Source organism: Emys orbicularis, chromosome 2 (assembly GCF_028017835.1).
Source record: "Emys orbicularis isolate rEmyOrb1 chromosome 2, rEmyOrb1.hap1, whole genome shotgun sequence".
NCBI lineage: Eukaryota > Metazoa > Chordata > Testudines > Emydidae > Emys > Emys orbicularis.
This window is the reverse complement of record NC_088684.1, coordinates 278,547,546-278,573,691: the sequence shown is the minus strand read 5'-3', so window position 1 is coordinate 278,573,691 and position 26,146 is coordinate 278,547,546. Positions and strand designations below refer to the sequence as shown.

Below are 26,146 nucleotides of genomic sequence, written 5' to 3'. Positions count from 1 at the left end.
ACTATGGTAATGGGGCCTACATAAATGCCTAGAGAGACTGATCAACTGAACATAGTGCTGCAAAAATGGGCTGCTGCTTTGAAAGAAAACATGTGGAACAAGAAAATTCGGAGCAGAAGAGGGAGTTCTATTGCAAGAGGTAACACTACCACACCTTTCACCTCTATTCCATTATTGTGCCAAACCCAAAATAAATATATCTCACTATTCCTCTAATAAAACTCAAGAGTGATGAGGGTTTTTTCTATTCTAAATATGCCAGATTGGTAGCATAGTGTATAAGCTCCACTATATTGTGTGTTGGTCTATGGAATAGCCTAAGTCACAATTCTAGACTAAGGAGGAGATTTTCAAAGGCATTAAGGGCAGTTACACACCCAACTCACATTCAAAATCAAGGGGAGCTGGATGCCTAACTGCCCTGTGTCTATTTGACTATGTCTTCCTAATTGCTTTAGTGGCATAAATTTATGGTCTTCATCACTTTGAGGTTTTCCCTTTCCACCTGGAAATGCAGAACAGTGACATAAGAGATATCATTTTTCATCCTGGAGCACACAAAAGCACTTTACATACAGCATCACTGCCATGCAGACATCCCTGGGAAAGGAGGTATTGTAGTGGGAGAAAGGGAAATCTTATCTAGGGACACTAGGTCAAAATCCTGCTCAGACACAGTGTGCAGCCATGGAATCCTTCACATCCACACAGAGCTGAAAGGACTGCAGATTTTTATAGGTCTCATCTGAACAGCTCACACACAAGCTACAGGTAACTCACTTTATCTACAGTGGAAAAAGGAAGAGCTGAGTCAGCCCTATCAGGACTTGAACCTATGACTCCAAGGACACCTAAATATTGCAACGGTTTTGCTTAGGCCATTAACCCATCCTCTCCACCAATAGATAAAAATACCAGTATGCTGTCTTTGGAAACAACCTATATCATATAGGAAAGAGTAAAAATCACTGGCTCAAATCCAGACACAGACAACTGGAAAGGAGAAAGCAGAATATGTCAATAAGGCAAGGCTTTGTGTCTGCTCTCTACCAACACATATCCCTCTGTCATATACTGCCACTGGCTTCAGGAAATAAAGTTACAAGGGCAATGTCTAAACTGGATAAAGAATTGTCTTTTCTCCTATGACTACATTTTACCTCATAGCCAAGGTCTTCATATTTATTTCATGGGTCTCTGCTTGCCATAGGCTACCTTTTAATAAGAGATTTCTGTGTTTGTTTTATATGTATCTAAGAGCAAAATATACTGTGAGATTGAGTAGCTGCTGTAGTAGTAGCAGCAGTAATACAAGAGGTGAATTTGTAAACATTTTTACAGAACACACCTTAGCTTCTTTCATCTGTATTTACACTGAGCAGTACCTGACTCCCATTGAACTCATTAGGACCACACATCAGAAACCGATACTCAGTAGCAGTAAAGGGGGCAGAATCCAGCATTTGGTAATTAACAATAACATTTTTAAAAGATCAAGGCATTTACAGTGAGCAGTCAAACAATCCACATCAGAAAATGTTAGCAGCCTAAACAGAGAGAAAAACATGAAAAGACGCAAGTTGAATTATATTTTGCCCCAAGGAGAGAAACAGTTTCTGAAGTTTAGGGTCAACCCTCCTCCAACCCCTGCTCCTCCCCTGGGCAGCAATGTAGGAACTGGCACTAGGCAGCTGGCGCTCCTGATAAGCAGCCCCCAAAGGGTTAAATGTTTGGCCTGCAGAGAGTCACATCAGTCGAGTATCCAGTAATACAGTAAATAACAGATATGAGCTAGTCAAGATCCACTACAGTAGGTTGTCTCAAGGTCCCATTGGCAACTCCCAATATTTAAACAGGATATTAATATTACTCATACGACTAATGCCCAGAGGCCCCAGTCAGTATTGGGGTCCCAGTGTGCCAGGCACTATACAAAACACACAAAATGCAGGCCCTGATAACAGCAGCATTTCTTTACAGGAAGTTTGTAAACAACTAAAACATGACTTTATTTATTACACAATATCCTCACACATGCTTACACTGAAGCCAAGGGCAAAAGCCCTATAATGGGTCCAGTGTCTTCACTGAGCTAACCATCTGTGTTACACTAAGGAAGATGTTCATGCTAGGAACCACTTTCAGATATATCAGCAAATGCTCTAGAAAAAGACAAAAATTGTTTAAACTATATGTGAACTTATTCACAAAGAACATTAAAGGGTGGGTTAAGGTATTAGATGAGGACTCAGGAAAGCTGGGTTCAACTCCTGGCTCAGACAGAGATTTCCTGTGTGACCATGGGTAAAGGGGGGAGGGATAGCTCAGTGGTTTGAGCATTGGCCTGCTAAACCCAGGGTTGTGAGTTCAATCCTTAAGGGGGCCACTTAGGGATCAGGGGCAAAATCAGTACTTGGTCCTGCTAGTGAAGGCAGGGGGCTGGACGCGATGACCTTTCAGGGTCCCTTCCAGCTCTATGAGATAGGTATATCTCCATATATTATTATAAAAAATAATTTACTCTACCCTGTGACTTCAGTTCATCATCTGTAAAAGGGAATACTTCTCTCTCTCACAGGGCTATAGTGAGGATAAAATCCAGAGCTGTTTTCAGGGGTGGGCAAGCAAGGTGATGGGCCTGGATGCCAACTTCCAGTGGGCACCATGCCAGGGGTGGGGTCTGGAAATGTCTTCCACCTGATAAAATCATTCGTGGTTGTGAGGTGCTCAGTTAGTGCAGGGATGAGGGCTAGATAGATAATCTATATTACTCTTTAACATAGTTGTGACATTAGAGTGTGAGTTACTAACATGGGATTATTGGGACTTCCATTGTATCTTTAAGGAGGAGGAGATGAGCTGTGTGAGAATAAGCTCTCATCCAAATAGAAAAAAATGGAATACTAAAGGGAATACGGAAAATGACCTGTCATATGCATTTCTTTTTGTGCCATGTAGGTGTTCAATTTCATTCCTGTGAGCTATTCCCTCTCTAATGTATCTTTTTATATTTACTATATAATAAAGATTTTGTATTAGTTCTTGAAGGGGAAAGGGTCTTGTTAGGTCAGATTAAAACCTGTCTTATTAAAATCTCCAAGGAAACAGTCCTGAAGAGCCCCTAGGTCAGTTCTTTTCAAGGATATTGCTAGAAGCTGAAAGAGGTCCAATTAATATTTGTAAGATGCTGCTGATTGGCAGCCTTTTAGCTTCAGTCATGTACTTTGCTGTATTTGCAGTCTGTGAGGCATGCCATGAAAGAATCATTTTGGAGTAGCATGTTTTAATCTTATGAAATAGTGAAAAATAGTATACGCGAAAAAACCCTTAAGGACAAAAATATGACAGCAATGAAAGTCAGATGTCTGATCCAAGTGTGCGTATATATATTGGGAGAATATTGCCAGGTCACTGATCATTAGTTTCAATGGCACCCCAGCTATAACTCCAACTCCATCTATGATCCTCATTGGACAAAGGCTAAAAGACCCCATTGCCAACCATAAAGGGCTCTGCAGGGAGGAAGTGGGACCTCTTCTTTCTTCCTTATCCTGTTTTGTCTCAAATGCAAGTGAAATAAAATACACTTGTAAACAAAATGTTTGGAGTAAAAACATTTTTTTAAACTGAAGGTGATGGAGAGAAACTGTCAATATTTAAGCAATTCTCATTTGCTGGAACTGGAGGTCTGTTATTGGCTGAGAGGGTCACTTAATGTCATGACATAAAAAACAGAGAAAAGCCTTGGCAGAGATTAGGTGAAGCTGCAACACTTTTGAGGCGGAATGCCCCCGCCTCAATAATTTTTAAGGTTAATACAGGAGATCATAGATACAAACTGGAGTTTTCAGTGAAAGCCAGTTATCCCACTCTTTTGCAAAAAGTGGATTCCAGGGTGTGTATCTGGGGATGGGAATAAAAATAATAGGTTAAATCTAAGGGCTTGTCTCCACTTTCCGGTGGATCGATGCTCCAACGATCGATTCACCGGGGGGGTGGGTGGGGTGGATTTAGCGGGTCTAGTAAAGACCCGCTAAATCAACTGCCGATCACTCTCCCATCAACTCTGGACTTCCACCAGAACGAGAAGAGTAAGGCCAGGTCTACACTAACCCCCTAATTCGAACTAAGGTACGCAACTTCAGCTACGTGAATAACGTAGCTGAAGTTCGAAGTACCTTAGTTCGAACTTACCTCGGTCCACACATGGCAGGCAGGCTCCCCCGTCGACTCTGCGGTACTCCTCTCGTCTAGCTGGAGTACCGCAGTCGATGGCGAGCACTTCCTGGTTCGACTTATCGCGTCCAGACAAGACGCGATAAGTCGAACCCAGAAGTTCGATCGCTCGCCGCCGAACTACCGGGTAAGTGTAGACCTACCCTCAGGGGAGTCAATGGGAGAGCGTTTCCTGACGACATAGCATAGTATGGACCCCGTGGTAAGTAGATCTAAGCTATGTCAATTTGAGTTACGCTACTAACGTAACTCAAATTGAGTAGTTTAGATCAACTTTCCCCCATAGTGTAGACCTGCCCTAAGGCTTATAGTCACTTTTTCAACCCAGACAGCAATACATTTTACTCTAATCCTATTAGAAACTTTCCACCCCCGTCAAAATATACACAAGATTAAAAAAAAAAAAATCCACAACCAATATCTGTTTTTCACAATTAACAGGAAAAATATGCATGTAAACAGTGAAAAGAACATTAAACCACAATAATTAAAAAAGATAAAATATATCAAAATTTTAATAAGACAAATATTACTATGCCATATAATACTATATATACACATACACAATTTTTATTACTATTAGATAATACTGTATATTGAATTTATCGTGCATTCTGAAGGAAAATGATTTAAGTTATCAAGTACAGGTCAGCTTGTACATCCCATGTATAACCGCATGGGATAGAGGGAATCCACACCCAGCCAGCCCACCCTAAATTACTACAATTTCAACAGTCTTGTAAGGCTTGAGATTCTGTACTGCTATGTCAATTTTAAGCCAATATCCTTTGTCACTGCAGAAGAATAAGTAACTGCAGAGATAAAATTTGTGTACATTTTTCATTGACTACTAGAGAAAACTCTGCCATACACAGTCAATTGACAGCATGAAAATGCAGAAACCAATCATCACTAATTGGACGTAAAGGGGTGCTGACTTCTACTAAGCCAAGGGAATTCTACTCTTAGCAGGACTGGGTTTATTTTAACATTTAGATACTCCCACTCAGTGGGAGTTGATGGTCTTCTGCTTTGTACAAGATTCCATCCTAGCTATTGTACTTGAAAAGAGGATGTAGGTAATAGACTATTACTTTTAAAACCCAAAATGACACCTGTATGATTAATGTTATGGTCACACTAAAGGTACTACTACATATAACCCTTTCAAATTAACATATCAGCATCAACTATGACCACTGTAGCATTCCATATATACATGCATACAGAGGGATACTGGTTTTGGCAACTCTAAGTCAAATTTATACAGGGGATTCTATGACCCCCCCACCTTAGCTATTCCACAATGTCACAATTCTGGACAATCCATTGTTTCCAGCATCTGTGCCAGAAGCTGTAGGCTAGTCACCTGGAAGACAATTGTTGAATCAAGTGCAGTTTTGAAAATGCCACTCAGTGCTGTGTTTAGCAGTTTGCTCAAAGAAATCCTGCTCCTTCTTGGATCCCCATATTGGAGTGTGCACATGTGCGTTACATAGACTGGTGTTGAAATGCAGCTGCCCGTATGGGTCTTTCAAATTGCAAGATCTATATTTATTTTACTCTGGTTTTCTATTGCGAGTACATTAGCTAGTGCTAGAGCATCCATGAGATACTACACAGAATGAACTGAGGAAAATATGCAACAATTCTGGACAAGTCTTTAATAAAAGGTAGCCTTCTATAAGAGTCACAATGGGATTGGTTTAAGATTGTGCAGAAATTATACTTTAGTGTCAAACTACATTGTAACTTTAAGGGCCAGAAGACTACCATCTGGTCAATTAAACACTTCTCTTGAAATCCATCTATGGATTGACTGCATAAGATTAACTGCAAAAATGTAGTTCTTCACTCTCTATTTACCTCGTTTTCCAAATGTTTGCCCAGCTGCTTATTGAACGGATAGCACACCATTCTATGGCTGGCTTTTTCAGTTTGTTCCATATTCTAACCTATCCTTTGTGTGAAGAAATGCTGCCCAAATTCCTTATATGCTTGTCTCCTCCTTAGCTTCAGTCAATGACCTCTTGTTTTCAAATTAGTTACTATCTCAAGCTGCTTACTGACATCAATACATTCCTTTCATGATCTTCCAAAGCTCTATGGGGACCCCCTTAGTTTTTCTTTTCCCAAGATATAGTCCATGTCTGATTAATCTTTCTTCACAATTCATGTGCCCCATACCCTGAATAATTAGGATTGCTCTCTACCATACTTCCAGTCCCAACACCCTTCTATAAAATTACCAGGATTTCACAGACTCTTCAGAAAACGTCTCCTACAGAGCAACCTTTGCGAACATATACTCCAAAGTATTTAAAAAGAAAAAAAAATCACATCAATAACTTGTTTGCCTTTTGTTTACAACCTCTATACATCATAAGGGAAACTATCAGCACAATCAGTCCTCACCATATGCTATGGGAAATATAAACCAGCATTACTTTCCCAGTGAGTTCTCACTCATTTTTCAGTAGAAGCCTGCTGGAATGTTCAAGTTTTTCAAAGGTTTTTGTTTTATTTATTATTAATGGATTACTTTATAGTGCCAATCATCCATTCCAAAAATGTATAAATGTAATGCTACTTATCGAAATGTTATTTAAAAGCAGAAATGTATACAATTAAAATGTGCTTTTAAGTTGTTTGCTCTAAGTAGCACAAGTTTGCCTTTCATGGAAGGCTCTACCATTAAAAAAATTGACCTAGACATCCACTGTGCACTTTTGCCTGTGGCTTGGGGCAAAGCTCCCTTTGTGGTCAATTATATGGTGGGAAAGCCTGCAATAAGCAATATTGCTTAATTGTGTTTCTTGGGTAATTCAGTGCCAGTTACATTACATAAAACCAACTCACTTGCAGAACTGCCCTGATTAATATATAATATGTATACATGGATGCAAAGAACTGTCTTCTTCATCTCTTCTTCAATCTTTTTATGAAGAAACCTGAAGAATTCTGTGTAAGTTTGAAAGTTTCTCTCTCTCATCAGCAGAAGTCGGTTCAATAAAAGCTATTACCTCACCCACCTTGCCTCTTTATAAAAAGCAGCAGTAACATTTCAGACATTATGCAACCACCATTATTGCTAAGACTTGGGGCCAGGTTGTGGACAATACAAAAGTGCAGATACCAAAACCTAGAACTTTGCTTTACTGACGTTAATTTTTTCCTAAGATAATTATCCAAATCTAACTAACTGAATACAGAATTCAAGGCTTAGCTATATAATGGATTCAAATCTAGAAGACAAAAATAAACAAACAAATCCCAACTACCCATTTTAAAACTCAGAATTTTCCTGCCCTAAATTTTCCACAGGAATTCCATCACTTTCTAGTCCTACTTCACAGCCTCTGAAATATCAAACAAATAATAAGATGACAATCTTCTCTCTAAACCATATTTAGTCTGTCAACTATGGTAATAAACACTCTGTAAATTCTGTGTTTACAGTGGAAACTGGCTCCTAGAACTAAATCTTCTCTCATTTACCCCAGTATAAATCCAGACTAACTGCACAGAAGTCCAGGAAGATGATCCAGATTTACATCATTGTAACTGGAAAACAGAATTTGACTTAATCTTTATACAGAGACATAAAAGATAATATTTGTACACATTAGTGTTTTAAATTGGATTTAATCTGTTAATTTTTACACAGGCTTCTTTTTAGTGGAGGTGACCTGGCTATTTTATTATGCTTGTTAGATCTGTGTTATGAACAAACAAAAGGCCCTAGTAAAAAGGGATCTGTTTAGCTAAATACTTTGGCATACTGCTGTTGGTAATGATGAGTCACAAGAGGAACTAAGGAATCCTTCTAGCTTTCACATTTGGTTTCACTGAGTTTGGCTATGCTACGTCCAATCTTTACGCTGGATTCTCAGGTTCTGAAATTTATAATGTATTTCAATAGAATTTGAAAACTCATATTTTCCCTCCTCTACATTCCAATGGCTTCAAAACACAAGCAATTAGTATCCAAAATTCAAATAATTATCTGCACTATGAAGATAGTCCTGTCCTCTCAGAACAGGAAAACAAAACTGGAAATCTCATATAATTTTCCTTCAGATTCCTTCCTTCCTTCATCATGCCAGAGAATACTCCAGTAATAGTCTCTTGTAGCATTTCAGTACTTCTGGTCACTACCAGAATGAAGAAGGGCAGAAAAGAAAGATGAGGAAGGGAAGAATGCTAAAGTTCTTCTGAGTTTCAAAAAAGAAAAAGCCCAAGCAGTTCAGGTTTCGTGTGGCTTTAGGGGAAAGTTCAAATGGATTATTTTATCTAAACCAGCTTCTCCAGCCCTGTGAAAAGAAGCTAAACAAAATCTTGCTGAATGTATTAGTGTGAACATATGAATGAAGAATGTTAAACTTCGTAACAGGAAATTGCCGCTGAAATGCACTGTAGAAGCATTCTCGAATCATCAAAAGACCATGAACTGTCATTTTCTTTCCTCATTCAAACACTGAACGTGCACACTGATTTCAAAGGAAACCTCTAAACTTTTCACACAGGACCAAAACTTGGACTAAAATGTGCATCTGGGAACTGAAAAGGTGGTATTCCCTGTGCACTTTTCTGTAACACCCTTAAAATTCCATTGTTCATTGAAATGGAATATCATCATTTAGAGGTGTCAAGTCCTAGTGCCTTCAGTAAGGCTAGATGTGAGGCATCACTCAAGTCAATGGGAATGTTGCTACTGATTTCAATAGTAGCAGGATTAGACCCTTGTTATGACACTGCTCTGCATAAGGAATAATATAACCAATACCTGTAGCAAAAGTACCAGGATGGCAAAGCATAGCACTGAGGCTAGTGGAACTGTTAAATATAAGAATAAACTTAACTGTAAAACTTTTCACTGACCCCATGCTAGAGGAATAATTTGGACATTTAGATACAACTGATACAATTGATTTGTGACTGCAGAGCATAAAACTGAAATTGAAGAGACTGCTCGTGTTGAAAATTTGTTACAGAATGGATATCATTGTCATCTGTCTTAACTATTCCAATTTTATACAATTAGATTATTTAACATGGCACCTGTAAACGAATGGATCTTACAATGCACAGATACAGCCACGATATTTATAATAAAGAGTATACCATAATTCATTACAAACAGACAGCCCAACAGGAAATCCTTCATGATGATATGCAAAGTCAAAGGGGCTCCAAAAATGCATGCTGACGTTGTTTGAATAACAATGGCAACCGGGGGACTGGAATGTGTTTACTCAGCACAGTGCTTCCCCCAGCATCATGAGAACTTTTCATATGCCCTGCCCTCTACTCAAACACAAAATGCAGGAGGAAATCCTTAACATTTACGAGGAAAGTATTCTGGCAGTACCATTTCTACGATCAGTGTTAGCTTCAATGTTCCCATGCAACCACAACTGAAGTGCAGTAGAATAGTGTGGGAGTTTTTTGGGGGTGTGGGTATTGAGGTTGACTTGGCAAATGTTGGTTCACTGTTTGTGAAGCTGTATCACTTATCAGGGAATATGAAATCCTTGCCAACTGATTTCTGCTGCCACAAATTTGAATAATTTAAATAACTGATTGTTTGCTTTAAGTGTATAAAACAGTATAGTTTAGTGCAACTCTGATCGGCTGTAGTAGCAGTAGATCTGAATTTATAACATATTTTAACAGATGTATTAGCACTAATTTACTATGTGATTAGGAATGCAAATTTTAAACAACAAAAGCATTTACAGTTAAATGTCTAAAAGAAACCATTTCAAATGTAGAAAAGTAAATCATTACATGAAAAAGAAGCACCCTTTTCTAAATCTGCCCTATTAAAAATCCCACTAAAGAGCCAAAGCGTTTTATTGATTGTTTTCTACTTTCCCACTGCTGAAACTAAATAATCCTCTATTTACATTGATTTAAAAATGCATTATTGTCTACTTTCTAATAAACCAGACAGTGGAACAAGAACTCAAATTATTCTAAGTTTATTCTTAAAAGTCTTTTTTTTTTTTTTTTTTGAAAGACTGAAGCCTTAATCCTTAAAAGCCTTTTTGAAAGAAATGTTAGTAGATGCTGGCCTTGCAGCTGGGCCCAGATTGAAAGTGCACTTACATTTTTCTGTTTAGAACTGAAGGACTCTAAAGTTAGTGCTAGCACTCCACATAAAAGCTTTGGAAATGGCATTCTTTGGTACTCGTGCAATTCATTCTTTAAGAAAAGGAAATGGAAAGAAAGATTTCATGTCCAGGGCTTCAGGCCTTTGATCATTTGATGAACATTGGATCCTCAACCTGGGCCTCAAACTTCTCAGGCCAGACAAAGAAGGCCTAGGCCTCACAGACTGGGCCTAGATTCCTGTCAGAACAAAACCTTCGGCTGCCTCACAGTGTGACAGCCTGGGAAAGGCCCACCTCAGCAGGGTTGAGATGCCCGCTTTGCCCTTTGATCTTTCATTTAAACTACAGCCAAAGCACCAGGTCAGAATATTTCAAATTGCACACCCCCATTGGCAGAGGGGAGCAGGTCAAGAACAAAATGGGGGTGACCAATCTAAAAAGCCCTGTGACTCCTTTCTTTGGCCAGTTTCACATGACTTGTCTTGTATTGTGCAACACTAAGCCCACACTTAAAATGGAATTTGACATTACATGGTACAATGGAGTCAATAAATGACATTCTTTAGTGCTCTTACAACAAAGTCAACCCTTCCTTAAGTGGTTGAAAGCCTGAAGTTAGAAAATATTTCTCATTTATTTCTCTATGCGAGCAAATTTCATATATTTTAAATCTAGTCTTCATCACATCCTCTCCTGGCTGATGGCTGAAATGAGTATAACAAATATTTAACAGAGGTGTACATTAGTTTTATCATATATCACAGCTATTATTTGGAGAGATGAAGTTGCCACTTGAAATATAAATGTACCAAGTAGCTGAAATTCCTACATATTCTTTCACAAAACACAAATACACTTTCCAATGAGACTGGAAAAAATCATCTAATTTTGCTGGAAAATTTTCAGTCTGGGACTTGACATAAGGCAGGCACACAACTTCTTTTCACATCAATAGCAAGTTCCACATGATGCTCAAGGGCACAAAACATAGTCCTTTGTGTGTGTGTGTTTGATGAGACATGTTAACAGTCAGAAACAGGGGAGAAGAAATGTCAAACTCCTGTATCTGAAGGAATGGAATGTCATTATTTCTGGGACATGACAATTTCAGAAGCAACAGAAAGACTGCAAAACATGGATTTTATTTTGAAACTATGTATAGGAAGCTGACTAAGATTAAACAGTTCTTTGAATTAACTACTGTTGGTACAGTGATTAGAAGACAAAATGCTAAATATTATTTCTACATGTATATGTCAGCTAATCTGCATTATTGTTTTCTTGTAAAGTGAAAACTCACATACACACAGGGCAAGATTGTGACTGGCCACAGAGCTAGTTTCAAAAAAGGGATGTAGAAAGACAGTGATGGGAAGGCAGTAGACTGCTATTTATTTATTTCTGAAAGTGCTAGGTGCTGTACAAACACAAAGGAAGACACATTCCCTACCCCTAAAAACTTTACGCTGTGAGACTATAAAACAAACAGACAGAAATGAGGTGAAAGAGGTACAACATAGAAGTAAAGTGTTGATTGACCAAGTCCTTATGAAATAGGGTAGGGCTTTAAAAGTGTTCAGCATTGGCTTGCCTCTGCTCCCACTGAGGTAAATGACTAATGCTGAGCACTTTTGAAATTCCCAACTATTACACTTTTAACACAGTGGGTTATTTACTTTATTTTATTGTCTATTTCTCAGACAATGACTATCTCCATGTACCCCAGCATTTCCCATAATCAAATATTTATTGGGGGAATAAAAAGAAAGAGTACTGCATCCTTCCCTAGGGGAATCCACAGACTTTAAAAAAATAAATAAAGGTATAATATATAATAATGTTGATTACCTATGATTTTCAGCTGTGCAGCTAACACCCTTTATAGATAGGTGCATTTCACAGATGGGCAAAATGGAGGCACAGAGAAGTTAAGTGACCTGTCCAAAGTCTGACAAACAGACAGTGGCAGAGCTGAGACTAGAATGCCGGTCAGCCAACTCCCATTCCATTCCATTGCCATATCTACTGAAATACTCTGTCTCAAAAGGCAGGCAATTGTGTTTAAACTACTGCTGCGTAGGTGAGAAGTGCTTGCACAACCCACTGAAAGGAATCAATTTACTGATTAGATAGACAACACTAAATATTTATCATATAGTTCAAGCTTTTTTTTTAGCTGTAATAAATATTTAAAATAATAAAATTAAAGATACAAATCCTGCCTCTTCCAATAGCATACATGTGTAGACTCCATTCATGAACAGCCTTTTTTTTATTTTATTTTTTTTAAATCACTATGAGCACTGAAAATAAACTTAAGATCATTCAGTAAAGGGTACAATTTGCCTCTAATTTATTCTTGGGCCTTCTGTGAATACTTCTCTGTGTGTTGCTATGGTAACACCGCCACATCTTTCAGCACTGAGAAAGCCACAAGCTTTTTGATTCTCACCTTTGGCCATTTTATTGAGAACCATGTCAATTAGAATGTAGGTTCCACTTCTTCCTGCACCATCACTGCCAACAAAAAGGGAGAAAGAAAAAACCATCAATGAACATCTAGACTCGAGAAAGAGAAAGGTAGCTATCATTATTTTTATACTGTGTCATACAAGGGGAAGAGAGGATAAATGGGGAGGGAAACAAGAGTAAGAGGAGAGGGAGAGAAAGCTTGCAATGGCTTTAATTAACACAAGCTGTTCATGTAGGATTAACTATTGTTCTACATGCATAGCAGGATTTTGTTTTATAGAGCAAAAGATGTGTTTATTTAAAAAAATAATTGAACAACAGTGAAAGGGTCAGTAATCCTAGAACAGGCAGCCATTTCTATGCACAAAGTGTTCACATAACAAGCGTATGGAATCTTGTATCCAAGATCAAGAATCATACAACAGGACAGTCACACGAGAGCTAGGGAATAGAATAGCATCTAGAATCCTCCAAAAATGATTGCTAACTCTATTTGTACTTGCGCAGCTAGGTTAGTCTGCATATGCCCAGAGTGGTGCATTTCCCTTTCAGTTACATTCCACTCTCCTTGACTCCCATCCAAGAACTTAGAATATTTTATTACTTAAGGATCAAATTCTTTCTTCACCAAGAAATAGGATATTAGACATCTGGACTTGAAAAATGTCTCTATTGATTTCTTCTCCCACCCTCCTTGTTCAATTCTGCCTCAGTTGCAATGAGTGGGAAAAATATGATCATGTGATTTCTAAAAATTATCTTTAACCTTAGGGTATTTCCAATCCTCCCTCGGAGATGTGTGATCAAGCCTTGTGAGAAGGCAAAGCTCCCTAATCTGAATGCAGCTTGTGTTCCTGTCAGGGAGCAGCTTGTAATTGGCAGCGTGATGTTCTTTTATGGTTGCTGTTAGCAAACATAATTAAGACTTTAAGTAATAGACTTTTTTCACTTCCCTCCCCAATATTTCTAAAAATGGGCATGTGTGACCAATTGATTAGTCATTTTTTATCAACTAAATTATTTTTAGTGATAGGTCGCTTTGTCTACAGTATTACTAAGGAGAAAAAACACAACACTGTAATGCGCTTTATAAGTTCCATTTACACATAGGCTATGAAACTACATCTTTGATAAGCCTCCATAAATGGGAGAAGTTTGATCTGTATCATTTACTAGAACAATTTTTGCAGAGAGGCAGCCAGTGCTACTAAGCTCTCTCTCGCTCTCTTTACCCCACGCCCGATTCCTGACTGTGAGGGAAACAAAGAAACAGAGTCTTATTAATTCATCCAAATAGTGAGTGACAATGTAGTGGCCAGACCTAATAAAACAAGAACTGCTAGGCTGAATGTTAGAGACATTTTCATTGGTTAGATTAAGAGAAGGCCTGCAAACATTTTAAAGGACAGATCTTTCTACATTATATTCCTTCCTTCTTGGACCTCCTTAGTGAGACACAGGCTCCCCTCCATATTGTGCATCTTCTTGGAGTGTATCACCACACAATGTGTTATATGATCCTGTCCCTCCATAATGATCTCAGCAGGCTTGTGACACATGCAAAATATGCTGCCCCTCTCCCCCACTAACATGGAGGAGCACATAATAAGCTATATGTGGTGTTTCCTTCCAAAGTTATGATCTTTCCCCTGATCTTCCTGTCCAAAAAAGCATCTTAGATAGAAAGGAAGTGGCTAAAGAATGAGAGCATGGCATTCACTATGTATCATGGTCCCTACAACTACAAAATCTAATATTTACATTATTACTTTATGTTTTGTAGTGACCCATCAAACTGCTCCCATTTACATTCACCACACTGGCAGGCCTAAAGGGAATTTACGTTTAGAAGGTTTAAGCTTACTGCCCAACCAGCGGGCAGTTTTCCCCATCCCATTTCCTCTCATCAGGATTATTAAAAACAACAAAAATAAAAACATTTATCTAAATATTAACAATGCAGAACACAGTCTAAATTGGGAATACATGGCACTGCAATAACTTTGAAGCATATTTCTGAAATCAAAAAGTTGTAAATGAGATTTTAACATACAGAAATCAGATGTAACTTGTGAATTAACATCTAAGATCATATTAAAGGGCAGATTTATATGAAATCACACCATCAGCTTTACTAGCATAAGAACTAAACTAAATAAATACTTTGACCTGGTTCATGAGGTATCATCTTATTTGTGTAGTGATATATCTAAACCTTTAATGTGCCCATTTGGTTTTATTTATGTTAATTTCTTACAGCACAAAAACTTCTCTAAAGCTATTTTAATAATTGTACTTGCCTGCAGTGAACAATTACTGGACAAGAACGACCCCTGTAGCACTTGTTTACTTTTCTGCAATAAAACAGACAAAAATTAATAAATATATTATGTACAATTTCCTAAGCCAACTGTCAAAAGCATAAATGGTAAGAAAAAGCAAATATTCATCCCTATTCTTAAAGAAATATGCAGTTTGATTAGCTCATGTTATAATAAATAACTAAGTTACATACATAGTTCTGCTTCAAGTTTGTTTCTATTTTCCTGTTACAACAAATAAATTTAAATTTCAAACATTGTTTCATGATACTCATATTTGCTGGTTAGCCAACAAACACACACACTCTCTTCCCAAACTCTTTGCAGGTTAGGCAGAATCTCAGGTTATGTATCATAAGATGTTTTGATTTTCAAGGTGAACCTTGAGTTCATGAACTTTCTCACAGAAATTTTTAAGTGCATTGTGTGAAGCCAAAATTGAAAGCAGGTATTACAGTCAGAATAATGTGGTCTTGTACAAAAAAAAGAGATTATCTCCAAAAAAGCAAAGAATAACTACTCTAAAGAACTTCTTTCAGACATCTAATTATTTCTGGTAGGGATAACTAAAATACCAGGGAGCTATGTGGCTATGGTCCCAATAGAAGAGTTTTACACACATAACATTTATAAGTAGTTTTATTGTCTAGATTTCTGGCTAACCAGTCTGAAATATTTGAAAAAATATATCTGAAGCCCAAAAAGGGCTACTAAATGATATGCTGCTGTATTAATGTATTGGGACTAATACCTATTCTCATATCAACGCAGACATTTAAAAATGTTGAAGCAAACCAAGATACTCAGTATGGGATATTGAATACATGACACTAAAGAACTAAAATCTATTTAAATAGGTTTTAAAAAAACAACAACGTGTTACTGCTCTAGATATATTTTACATGTGAAACACATTACTCATCTAAAAATGTAAAGTGTCTATACATACATTAAAAACGCAAACAGAACAAAGGATAAAAGGGGAAAGTACTCTTTCTAAGAAATCAGAATCCTTCCCGCTCCTTGATTAGACATTTGATCTTACTATAAGGTCTGCTATAAAACTATTTTATAAGACAGCTTCCAAAGGAGGTCTAGATGCACCAAGGTGCTAACTGTTAAGAGTAAGTATTTAACAGAATCTTAACTGCTAAGAAATGTGATAAAGTGTGCTGCTGGAATCTGGCAACTATGAGTATTAGAAATTTTAAAGCATCACTAATCACTTGAATCATTTAGTTCTTGTCTGTTCATCTATATTCTGTAACATCTGTGCTGGGTAAACATTCATATATCTTTAAAAATGGTTTACAGCATAGCCTAAAGATACTTGAGGATCTATGTTAGAAAGGCAGTCTTTCAGATGCCCACAACTTGACCTAAACAGGCTACCAATGTTACAATGATGTTCCAAATAACTCTGTTTTCACAACTGGCCTTTTGTCATATAAGAGTCTAACCAGATACCATACATAGTAATAATGATACTTCATTCTCGTAAAGCACATAACACTTGCGACAGCACTCTGAAGATATAAACATTAACAAATGAATCTTCACAAAACACACGTGTGGTTGATAAATATGATTAATCCCCATTTTAGTGGGAGGCAAACTGAGGCAGAGAGGTGAACAATATACCCAAGGCTTCAGAGCAAATAATTAGTAGAGGTGGGACTAGAACTCAGGATTTCTCTATTCCCAGTCATGGGCTTATTTTTGTAAACCACACAACGGCTCACAACTCAACATAGGGGTTTTATCCATATTCTTACTATAACAAGAGTTAATAAGTACATGAGTTCTGATAATGTGCTAGAATAAGTCACATTCTCTGCAATTGTGTAAAACCACTAAAGAGAACCTGACAGCGGAAATTAAGTATGCTCTCTATCTACTTTCACTAGGGTATTTTTACAGGTACTGACAACAAGCTAATTTATTACCATGCAAAACCTGAACAACCACTACCCCCCAGTTTTAAAAGATTTTTCTAATTGAAGAGTTAGATTTTTCTGTACAAATACATCTTTTAATTATTTCTCAATGTCACTTATACAGGAGGCTTATAACCATCAGAGAAATTTCATATTTGGGAATCAATTCCATGAACACAAAATTAAACTGGATATTTAATTATTTCTTTATTACAGGGTAAATTAGATTTCAAATATCTATAACGTAACTCAATACAATGATATGTCCAATCTGCAGCTGGTCGCTCTCTACCCTCCTCCACACCCACACCCACCCTGACAGAGTAACTTTCTCCATTTAAAGCTAACAAGCTGTGTTTGTGATTTCTTTTGCACTTGTGTGGTTCCTTTCTTTATTGCATGGCAACTTTTCCAGGATATTAAGCATGTTGTGATTAATTACAGAGGAAAGTATACTCTCAACAAAAAATTGCACTAAACCTATTTGTAAATCAAACAGACAGAGACACATGTTGGGAAAAATACAGCTTATGTTTATCATTTTTATTGATAAAGTTTCAAACATTTTTATCATCACACATTTCAGAAAACACATTAAAACAAAGGGGTTCAGTCCAGCTGATTCCTAGCTTAGTCTACAATTTTAAGAAAATATTTAAGAAATGCACCAGTATCCCATTTCTAAGCAGAGTGAATCGAAAATTCATCAGTAAGCAAAAGTCTTGAATGCTTAAGAAAATATATATATATATATATAAAATATACAGGAAGAATTAACTTAGAAAAGAATGATTAGTAATACAAACCAACCCTTGGCTCATTGAGTGAAAAAGAAATCATCATGCAAACCATCAGCAAGCAAAGGTCAGAGGTCGTTAGAGGCTCAGAAAAGGGGTTTCCCACATTGTCCCTGCAGCAGAGTCACAGTTTCCAATGATCACTTTTGTGACTATGCAACTGGGCTCATATTACTAGCTGCAACATCACAAAAATGACACTGGCAACCGCTAATTAGCTGGCAAAATAAGAATTTGTCCATTTTTAAAGTGAGCAGTGTTAGTAAATGCCATTGCACACAGCAAGAAGTGATAGCATAATATATATATTTTAAGCAAAGCCCTCACATGTGATGCTAATTATCTTTTAGCTTAGCAGTCTCTCTTTAAAGTGTAAATGTGCTCCCTCTGGGCTCAAGAAATATTTAATTACACATATCAGTGCATGACTAACAAGCTAGACCAGAGTTATAATGATTGGTCTATTCTTCAAAATGAAATTAGGACTCCAGAAGCATTAAAACTGACCAATGGTTTCTGTCGCAGCCTCACCTTTTAAGCACTGCATTTTGTATGGACTTCTTAATATATATTGTTTCAGCAATTTGTACCTAAAAGAACTATATTAAAATACGATAGTTTTTTTCCTCTAGGTTGGATTCATCTGCTACATGCAACATCATCTAAAACACTGATACACAATAGGAAGAGAAATGTAAACTTTCAGTTTCCAAAGAGACTTACAAAATTTACTTCAATAATAGTTATAGAATCCATATTTCCATAGACTCTGGGCAAGGTAATTTTGGGAATCCAATTTTTCTTGGTGATGAATTATAAAAATAGAGGGTTGGTTATGTATATGCTTAACTTCATATATGTATGTGAATATATAAATATACACATATATCCATATATATATATACAAACACATTCAATGCACATAAAAACATGGATATTAAAGGGATGAGAGTAGCACTTGCTAGCACCACTTTAAATAAGGGGATGTCGATATTCTGTCTGACACCCATTCTGAGGGCTTTATAACTCAGTTGTGATAATTCACCACAGGTGAAACTTTAAATAGCAGGTTTTGAGTGTAAAGCATTTATTCTAAAAACCAATTCTAAAATAAATTATCTCAGCAATAGTGCATTACCTTTTGTCATTAAAAAAACAACGTAAGATGGCCAAGAAACTGAGAGAGTCATAAAAAGCAGCTATTGTGCATGCAAAGATTACTTTTCAGAGGAATTTTACTATGCATTCAATATTATGGATCTATAATACAAAATCTACACTCAAGGAATGGTTATGGTAGGCTGTGAATACATATTAAATGAACACTGAAAACTCAGTTAAATCTTAACAGGTTCATTCTGACATCTACCTCAAGTAGGAAGCATGCCAAATGAACTACCTTCCTCTTCCAGTTTTAATTTCTTTTCTTTTAAAATACAGTGGGACCCTTTCATAGTGTTGTTATTCATTTCCCACACAACTTCATTATAAGACTACACACTTTTTGAGTCAGGGATCGTGTCTCACTATAGGCCTGATCCTGCAGTGAACTGAGTAACTTCTATTCCTACTGAAGTAAATGAGAAATGAAGGTGCTCAGAACATTAGACAACCAGGCCGTATGGATCCATTGATGTTTTCATGGCAATCCATAGCAAACTTTCCACTGACTGCAAAGGGGCAGAAGCAGGCCCTGTGTTTGAACAGTGCTGTGGACTTTTACACCATGATAGAATTGGTTTTATTAAATTGTTTATTAAAGTGGAAATTCAGAATTGCAGTTTGCATATTGCAAAGCATGGAACCAATTCAGGACTTTCACTACAGGATAGTTCACTATAGGCACTATTCTATTCCACAGTTCCATTAAAAAGAAGGAAATCAAGCCATAAAAACCACATTACAGTAATATTAAGAGTCTGGATTAGAAGCCAGGGCAAAATCCTTGGAAAATTCAATTACGGCTCCAACTCCATTCTTATGCTAGTGCTCCCTGTTACTTCCTCCTCCTATAGTTTTGCATGAAGACACTGTAGCATATATAGAGCATTGCCCTGCCAAAATGCACATTGATTTCAGCAGGAGCTGTATCTGAGTATCAAACCCAAGTTACGTAAGGTGACCTTCACTGTATATAACGTATAGGAGCACAGTGATGGCTCAAGGACGGAGTTTTGTCCTGAATTCCAAGGGTAACATTTTGCTAGCAGACAATTATGCAAACTCCCACCAACTTCAGTTGGATTTAGGGCCAGTTTCTTCCCTCAGATGCACATGCATAGCTTCCACTGTCTTCATTTATTGGAGGGCAGAAATTGGCCTTAAAATTCCTTGCTTTTGAGCATTTAACTGAGACCTTTAAATTACCTTAGCAGTCTGTAGATTAACATTACAGTAAAGAGAAAACTATACGCTTGTATTTGGTAACTTGCAGGATTTTGAACTGATTGCTCAAACTTTTCAGAGACTCTTTTCACTGGCCACAAATTTATCACTGTGGAGTATCTAGCACAAATTAACATCTACACTGGACACATTAAGCATGGTTTGCAAGCAGAATGAGATTATTTCACTCCAATCTTTGTCATTCCTGGTTTTAATTTTGAAATTTAGATTAACAGTAAATATTCAAAGGATCCACTACTTAATTAGAAAGATGAAAAAGTTTAAAATTTTGTCTTTGTATATTAGTATGGCACCTTTATTTTAAGGCAATATCAACTTCCTTTAAAATTCTTGAGAGATCATTTGTCAGAATTTGCCTCTCCCTCCCCAGACTTTTATCCTCTTTCAACCAAATAAACTCGAAGGGCCTGACCCGGTGGTCCTTAAAGGCATGCAACTCCCACTGGCTTGTCTTCACTGGCCTATAACTCAATGGTAGTTTAGCATGTACACACTGCACAGTGATTTATTTGTGAGATTCCTGCAGCGAGGGTCAGAGGGTAGCCACACAAAAGGTCTTGAAGATGCAAACCCAGGTAAATAGTTGTGAAACAGAGAAATGCAAAGCCACAGGAAAAATATATAGAAGAAACAAATGCATTCATTCCCTGGATAAGTGAGTGAGTCTTCAGAGCCAGGGAACAGTTAATTTGTGGGAGAATATGGAAAATTACCTCAGCCTCCCTCTCCCTCTCCCCTGTTACCAAAAATAAATAAATAACTGTTTCTGCATACATATTGCAGAACGGGAGCCTACATTTGTATATAAACATATTGTTCTGGCTTCAAAAACTTGGTATAGAGTTATTAATTGAGGGACCTCTCTCCAGTACGGATATAGAAGATAACAGAAAGTGTTTCCTATACAAATAGTTCCCCAAATTTGTATTAAATAGACTGTTATGCTTTGTGTTGTACCTGCGAAAATCCAGAAGTGACCTTGTGGAAGCAGGAACTTTCTGATCATGCCAGCTAAGGAAATGGAATTGTGTCACGGTTCGGGTCTCATTGGTCTGTAGGTTTTTCAAGTAGAAGCTCCTCACTAGGAAATCCTCACACCAGATGTGCTCAGACACCAGATTTACCTACATTACGTAGAAAGGAAAAAACCAGCAATCAAGAATTCAAGTTGAAAGTTGGTCTTTCAAAGAATATGGAATCCTTTTGAATGACAAGAACAAGCAGAAGATTTATTTATGAATTGGCAACACCATGGAAATAGTTTGTTATTTAGTAGCTATTGTAGCTGTTCTTGCTACAGGGTTGGGGAGTAATTTTTTGTTTCATTAAATTAACTTTAACATTTCTAGATAGTTTTCTTACAAGTCAAAAAATCTCCAAGTTGAGATTTTAGACTGATTATGATGGGTCATATATATGGGAAAGACGCTACTTGATAATATGCCTTAAATCTACCCTTTCATTCTTCACTTGGATACACCCACAATGCCTTGCCTTCCAGAAGATTGTCAAGGATGATTTGAGTAGTTTTCTTTATAAAAAATAAATAAATGAGTCTTTTTCACTTGAGAACTTTCAGCCAATTTATTCTGTTCTGCAGAAGCCTACACATAATATGAAGAACGGGATCATTTTTACAACTGATAATATTTTAGAAAAAAAATGCATAACTCCGGGGTTCAACTAACTATTATTCCTCAGAATCATTTATCATTTATTCTTTACACCGTGTCCATTATAGTATTATTGTCTTCATTCACTAAACCAGAAGACTAGGAAAAATAATGGACACCCAAAAGTCATTGTATATAGCAACAATGTAATATGATTGATATACTGGGCCAGATATATCAAGCAGAAAGAATGTAAATATTGTTTTCACATAAAACTGAGGCTGAAGCTAAAAAGTAAATAGCTTTAATTACAGAAGAATTTATATATATAATTATACACACACACACACACACACACAGGCTTTCTCTATAATCCATATATAGCTCTCCTAAGGCACAATTCATTATTTATAAACATACTATTTTCCTTAAAAATATAAATATTCAGTTATTACATACTTTCATATATTAATCACAAATCAATGAGTAGGAGATTCTCCATCCTTTATCCTACCAATATATTTAACCTATCATTTACTACATTTTCTTCTATGTAAAATTACATTGTTATCAAGATATGCATAGTTTTTTCTGTGAACATAAAACAACTCAGAAGTACCACTACACTAGCATAATATGGGAAACCTCAACTCAGTTTACAGGTCAGAGCCGATTAAACAATATTTTGCTCTGTATGAAATCAATCCACACACTTAAACTGTCAAGTTTACAACCAGATATTTTGTTTAAGTACCTCGTAGATGTGGTAGAGGTTTGACCCTTCATCTGGCCAATAGTGGTAGCACTGCTTGACTCCATTTTCAGTAAGGGGTGTCAGCATGACAATAACCACACAGCCGTTCTCCCAGACCATCTGCAGACAAAGACAGACACCATGGCCACACTGTGACTGCCTAATTATTGCGTGACATGTATAATTACTGCACTCAGACACACAATCAAAATTTATTCCATTCACAGGAAATTTATTTCATTTTCATTAGACACTTTTACTCTGCAGCTGCTTTCAAATCCCTGAATAAACCGGCACCATATTTTGCATGCTTCTCTGAAATATTAAAGAATTTCCAATGAATTCAATCTATGCCCTTAACAAACAAAAAACAAACAAAAAAAGAAAACCCCACAAAGCTTCCCATCCCTAGGACTGTTTTCAGCTGTTTTTCTTTCACACTTTCAGATCCATAAAGGAAATGCTTAAAAAAAACCCACAACTATTTCGTGTCTGATGTTTTACACTAAAACAGCATGGACACATGTAATTAACAATATATTGACTTGCTAAGGTAACACAAACTGAAATCTGTTTGTATGCTCAGGTTTGTTTCTTTTTGCTGTTTGTTATGTATAAAAAGCTGCTGAACAAGTACCTTAATGAAATAGTCATAAAAGTTGCATCCAACCAATCTTAGGGGCAACAAAAAACTTTCCTTGAGAACTATTTCAGGTGGATAAATGTTCCTTTCAAAAACATTGTGTTAAAATATATGTGCAGACATGTACATTTTTAATTTAAATTTTATGTAGGATATAAAATGAAACAGTGCAACCCATCCTCCAGGCTATCCACTCCCCAAACAAGACAGCAGGAGTACAAGAGAACAACGAACCAGCTAACAGCATGACTGTTTAATAATTTAAAATAGCCACAGAGTGGAAAATAGGAATCCAAGGCTCTTCAACTAAAGGGTTTGTGGATGTTTTCACACAAACAAGAAAACAAGCAAAGATCGTCTGGCATATCTGCGTTCAAAACACAGCTCATGAGTGAACAAAAACACTGCTATGAATTAATATTGAGCAGCATAATCATGAAAAAACATTATTATGGTGTACATTGATGTTATATTTGCATACAACTTTCATTGTCTTTTTATTAGCATATTAAATTACTGAGTGAAAAGAAAACTGCTCTTTTTGTGAAGGGTTAAGTTTATTTCACAGAAATATTTATAAGCAACTGTATTGAGATGTAAATTTTGTAAATACAAAGGGCCTTTATCTAAACGGCACAAAAATGATACATTCAATAAAATTTTTTAAATGCATATTATACAGTCAAATAAAAAGATTTTCCATTTAATAGTATTAAGTCTCCTCTTTTAAATCTATCTTGCACGTGTACAAAAATATTTTCCTTAAACATAAATTTGTTTCCTTATGCAATACAATAGTTAACATCCTTAAAGCATCTTTTTATACCAAAACTTAGTGAAATATATTTTGGGTTTCTAAAGTTTGGGGCTTTTTTGTGATTTTGACGGGGTGGGGGGAGGGGCACAGATAGGCAAATTATGGCTAATTTTTTTCTTGGAGTAAATACATTTTTCCCTCTTCTCCCCCCCAAAAGACTGGTCTTCTCTGAATGAACTGAGGTTCCTAACAAGATCTTTAGAATCCACCAGGCCCTTCTGCCACCAATTCTCAACACTGCAAAAATGGTAAACTTGGGTTAAATTGGTATAGAATTTATTAAAATTATTCTCTTTCTTTGGTGGATTTTTATTGGTTTTATCTGGACACCTTAGGTATATTAGGGAAGATACCACCATTTTCACCCAGGCCCACATACCTTCAGACTTCTTTAGTTCAAAATCAGACTAAGATAAGAATTCTTACTTTAAGGTATACAGGCTTTAAAACTATCCTCACTAAATCAGTACTTTCATCACATAACAATGTAATGTGCCTTTAGAAGGTATAGAAGCTCATTGAAGCTATTACGAAAATGAGGAGAAACACAGTTTTTATGAGTGTAATAAAAATACAATGATCTAGACCATAAACTAATCATCTCGCACTCTGCTTGTGCCACCCAAGTGTAACATTATAGAAGCCCACTCATTTAGAGAGGAAATCTTACTGTTTGGCTACACTGTTCATTGGTTCAAAGATGCAGCATTTCATTACAGAGGAGCCGTCTGAATCTCTGAAGATTTCATTAAGCATAAATCCAAATGAAAGTTAATTTAAACAAACAATTTCAAAGTTACTCTGGGGTATAATATTTCTTTAAGGTCATTGTGTGAAAACATAGAAGTCAAACACACTAAATCAAACAGGCAATGCAATCTAATACCGTCACCACCACCACCACCGGCAATTGTGACTGTATCTCCAGTGCTTACCATACATAAGAGATATTCACTAAGACTCATTGACTGGGACTTTAAGATTACCATATTTTCTCCATTTTTTAAAACACTGTGTTGGGCCATCAGGCATTTACTTGTATTTCTTCATGGATAAAAGTAGAAGAGGGATGGACCAAATCCAGACCACAGAATTTTACATTGTGGCCAATGGATGACCTCATTCATAATCTGAGGGGGGGGTTCAGAAACTACAACCCCAGAGCACAATACTTCGGGCCCTTGTTTCCCAGAATTTCTTGCCTCCTGAAGTGCAGACAGTTCCTGCCCAAGCGCTAGTGTTGCTTTTCATTCTCCAATTCCACCTTTGTCTAGATCAGGTTCTGCTCTAACTTTGCTGCCTGCATTAGAATTTTCTGCCAGGAAGCATATACTTCTGCCAAGTCCTGCTTTGCTTCCTCCAGTTGTTCCTCCAGGCTGTGCAGATGTCTCAGAGTTTCCAAGTGATCTAACAAGTCCCTCCAATCCTCTTATATGTGCCCATAAGGGCTAAGCATCCCTTACTGTAGCTGCAGTACCTGAGTAGGTTTCTCCCTTACTGGCTCAGGTACCATCCCCTACCACATCAAGGCCAGGAAACCTTGCCAGTCTCTGCCCTGGATCACAGGCCATAGAAAACTCCTCACCCTCTGACTCTCACTCAGCCATGCTGGCCTTGTACCTCTAACTCCACCACATCTGGTGGGTAGACTCGGGTGCCTCCGTGTACACAAGATATGTGGAATGGGAGGTGTCGGTCTATAATACCAGACGGAAGTCTATTTCCCCTGGTAAGAGTTTGCCTGCAGCCTGAGTCCCCCAGGCCCTTCAGTACCTGTTGCCTCAGTTTGATGGATCCCATGAAGGGTGGTGTTCAACCCTGACTTAAGGAGCCTCTCAAACCACAATCGCCCACAGCTGAAACACAAAATGAGGCTTCCCTGGCTACCTTCCACGATGCTTCCCCTGGGGGGGAACAACTGGGCTGCGGGTCGATGGCTCATCTGCGCCCCAAGATTTAGGGTTGCCCAGGACTCTTCTTCCCGGTGGGGATTCCTCAGCCTCTGGAGACTGGGGTCTTACCTCTTCCTGCCTT

At 37.3% G+C, this 26,146-nt stretch overlaps 1 protein-coding gene across 1 annotated transcript in view; it reads right to left on the bottom strand.

Annotated features, from left to right (window-relative positions):
* Positions 1-26,146, bottom strand: part of PTPRN2 (protein tyrosine phosphatase receptor type N2) — a 959,094-nt gene that overhangs the window by 7,956 nt on the left and 924,992 nt on the right. The window contains exons 18-21 of the mRNA XM_065400104.1: positions 22,653-22,772; positions 21,243-21,409; positions 15,125-15,178; positions 12,805-12,869 (exon numbers count right to left, since the gene is read on the bottom strand). Of these exons, the coding sequence (XP_065256176.1) occupies positions 12,805-12,869; positions 15,125-15,178; positions 21,243-21,409; positions 22,653-22,772 (406 nt within the window). The remainder of the gene's footprint in view (positions 1-12,804; positions 12,870-15,124; positions 15,179-21,242; positions 21,410-22,652; positions 22,773-26,146) is intronic.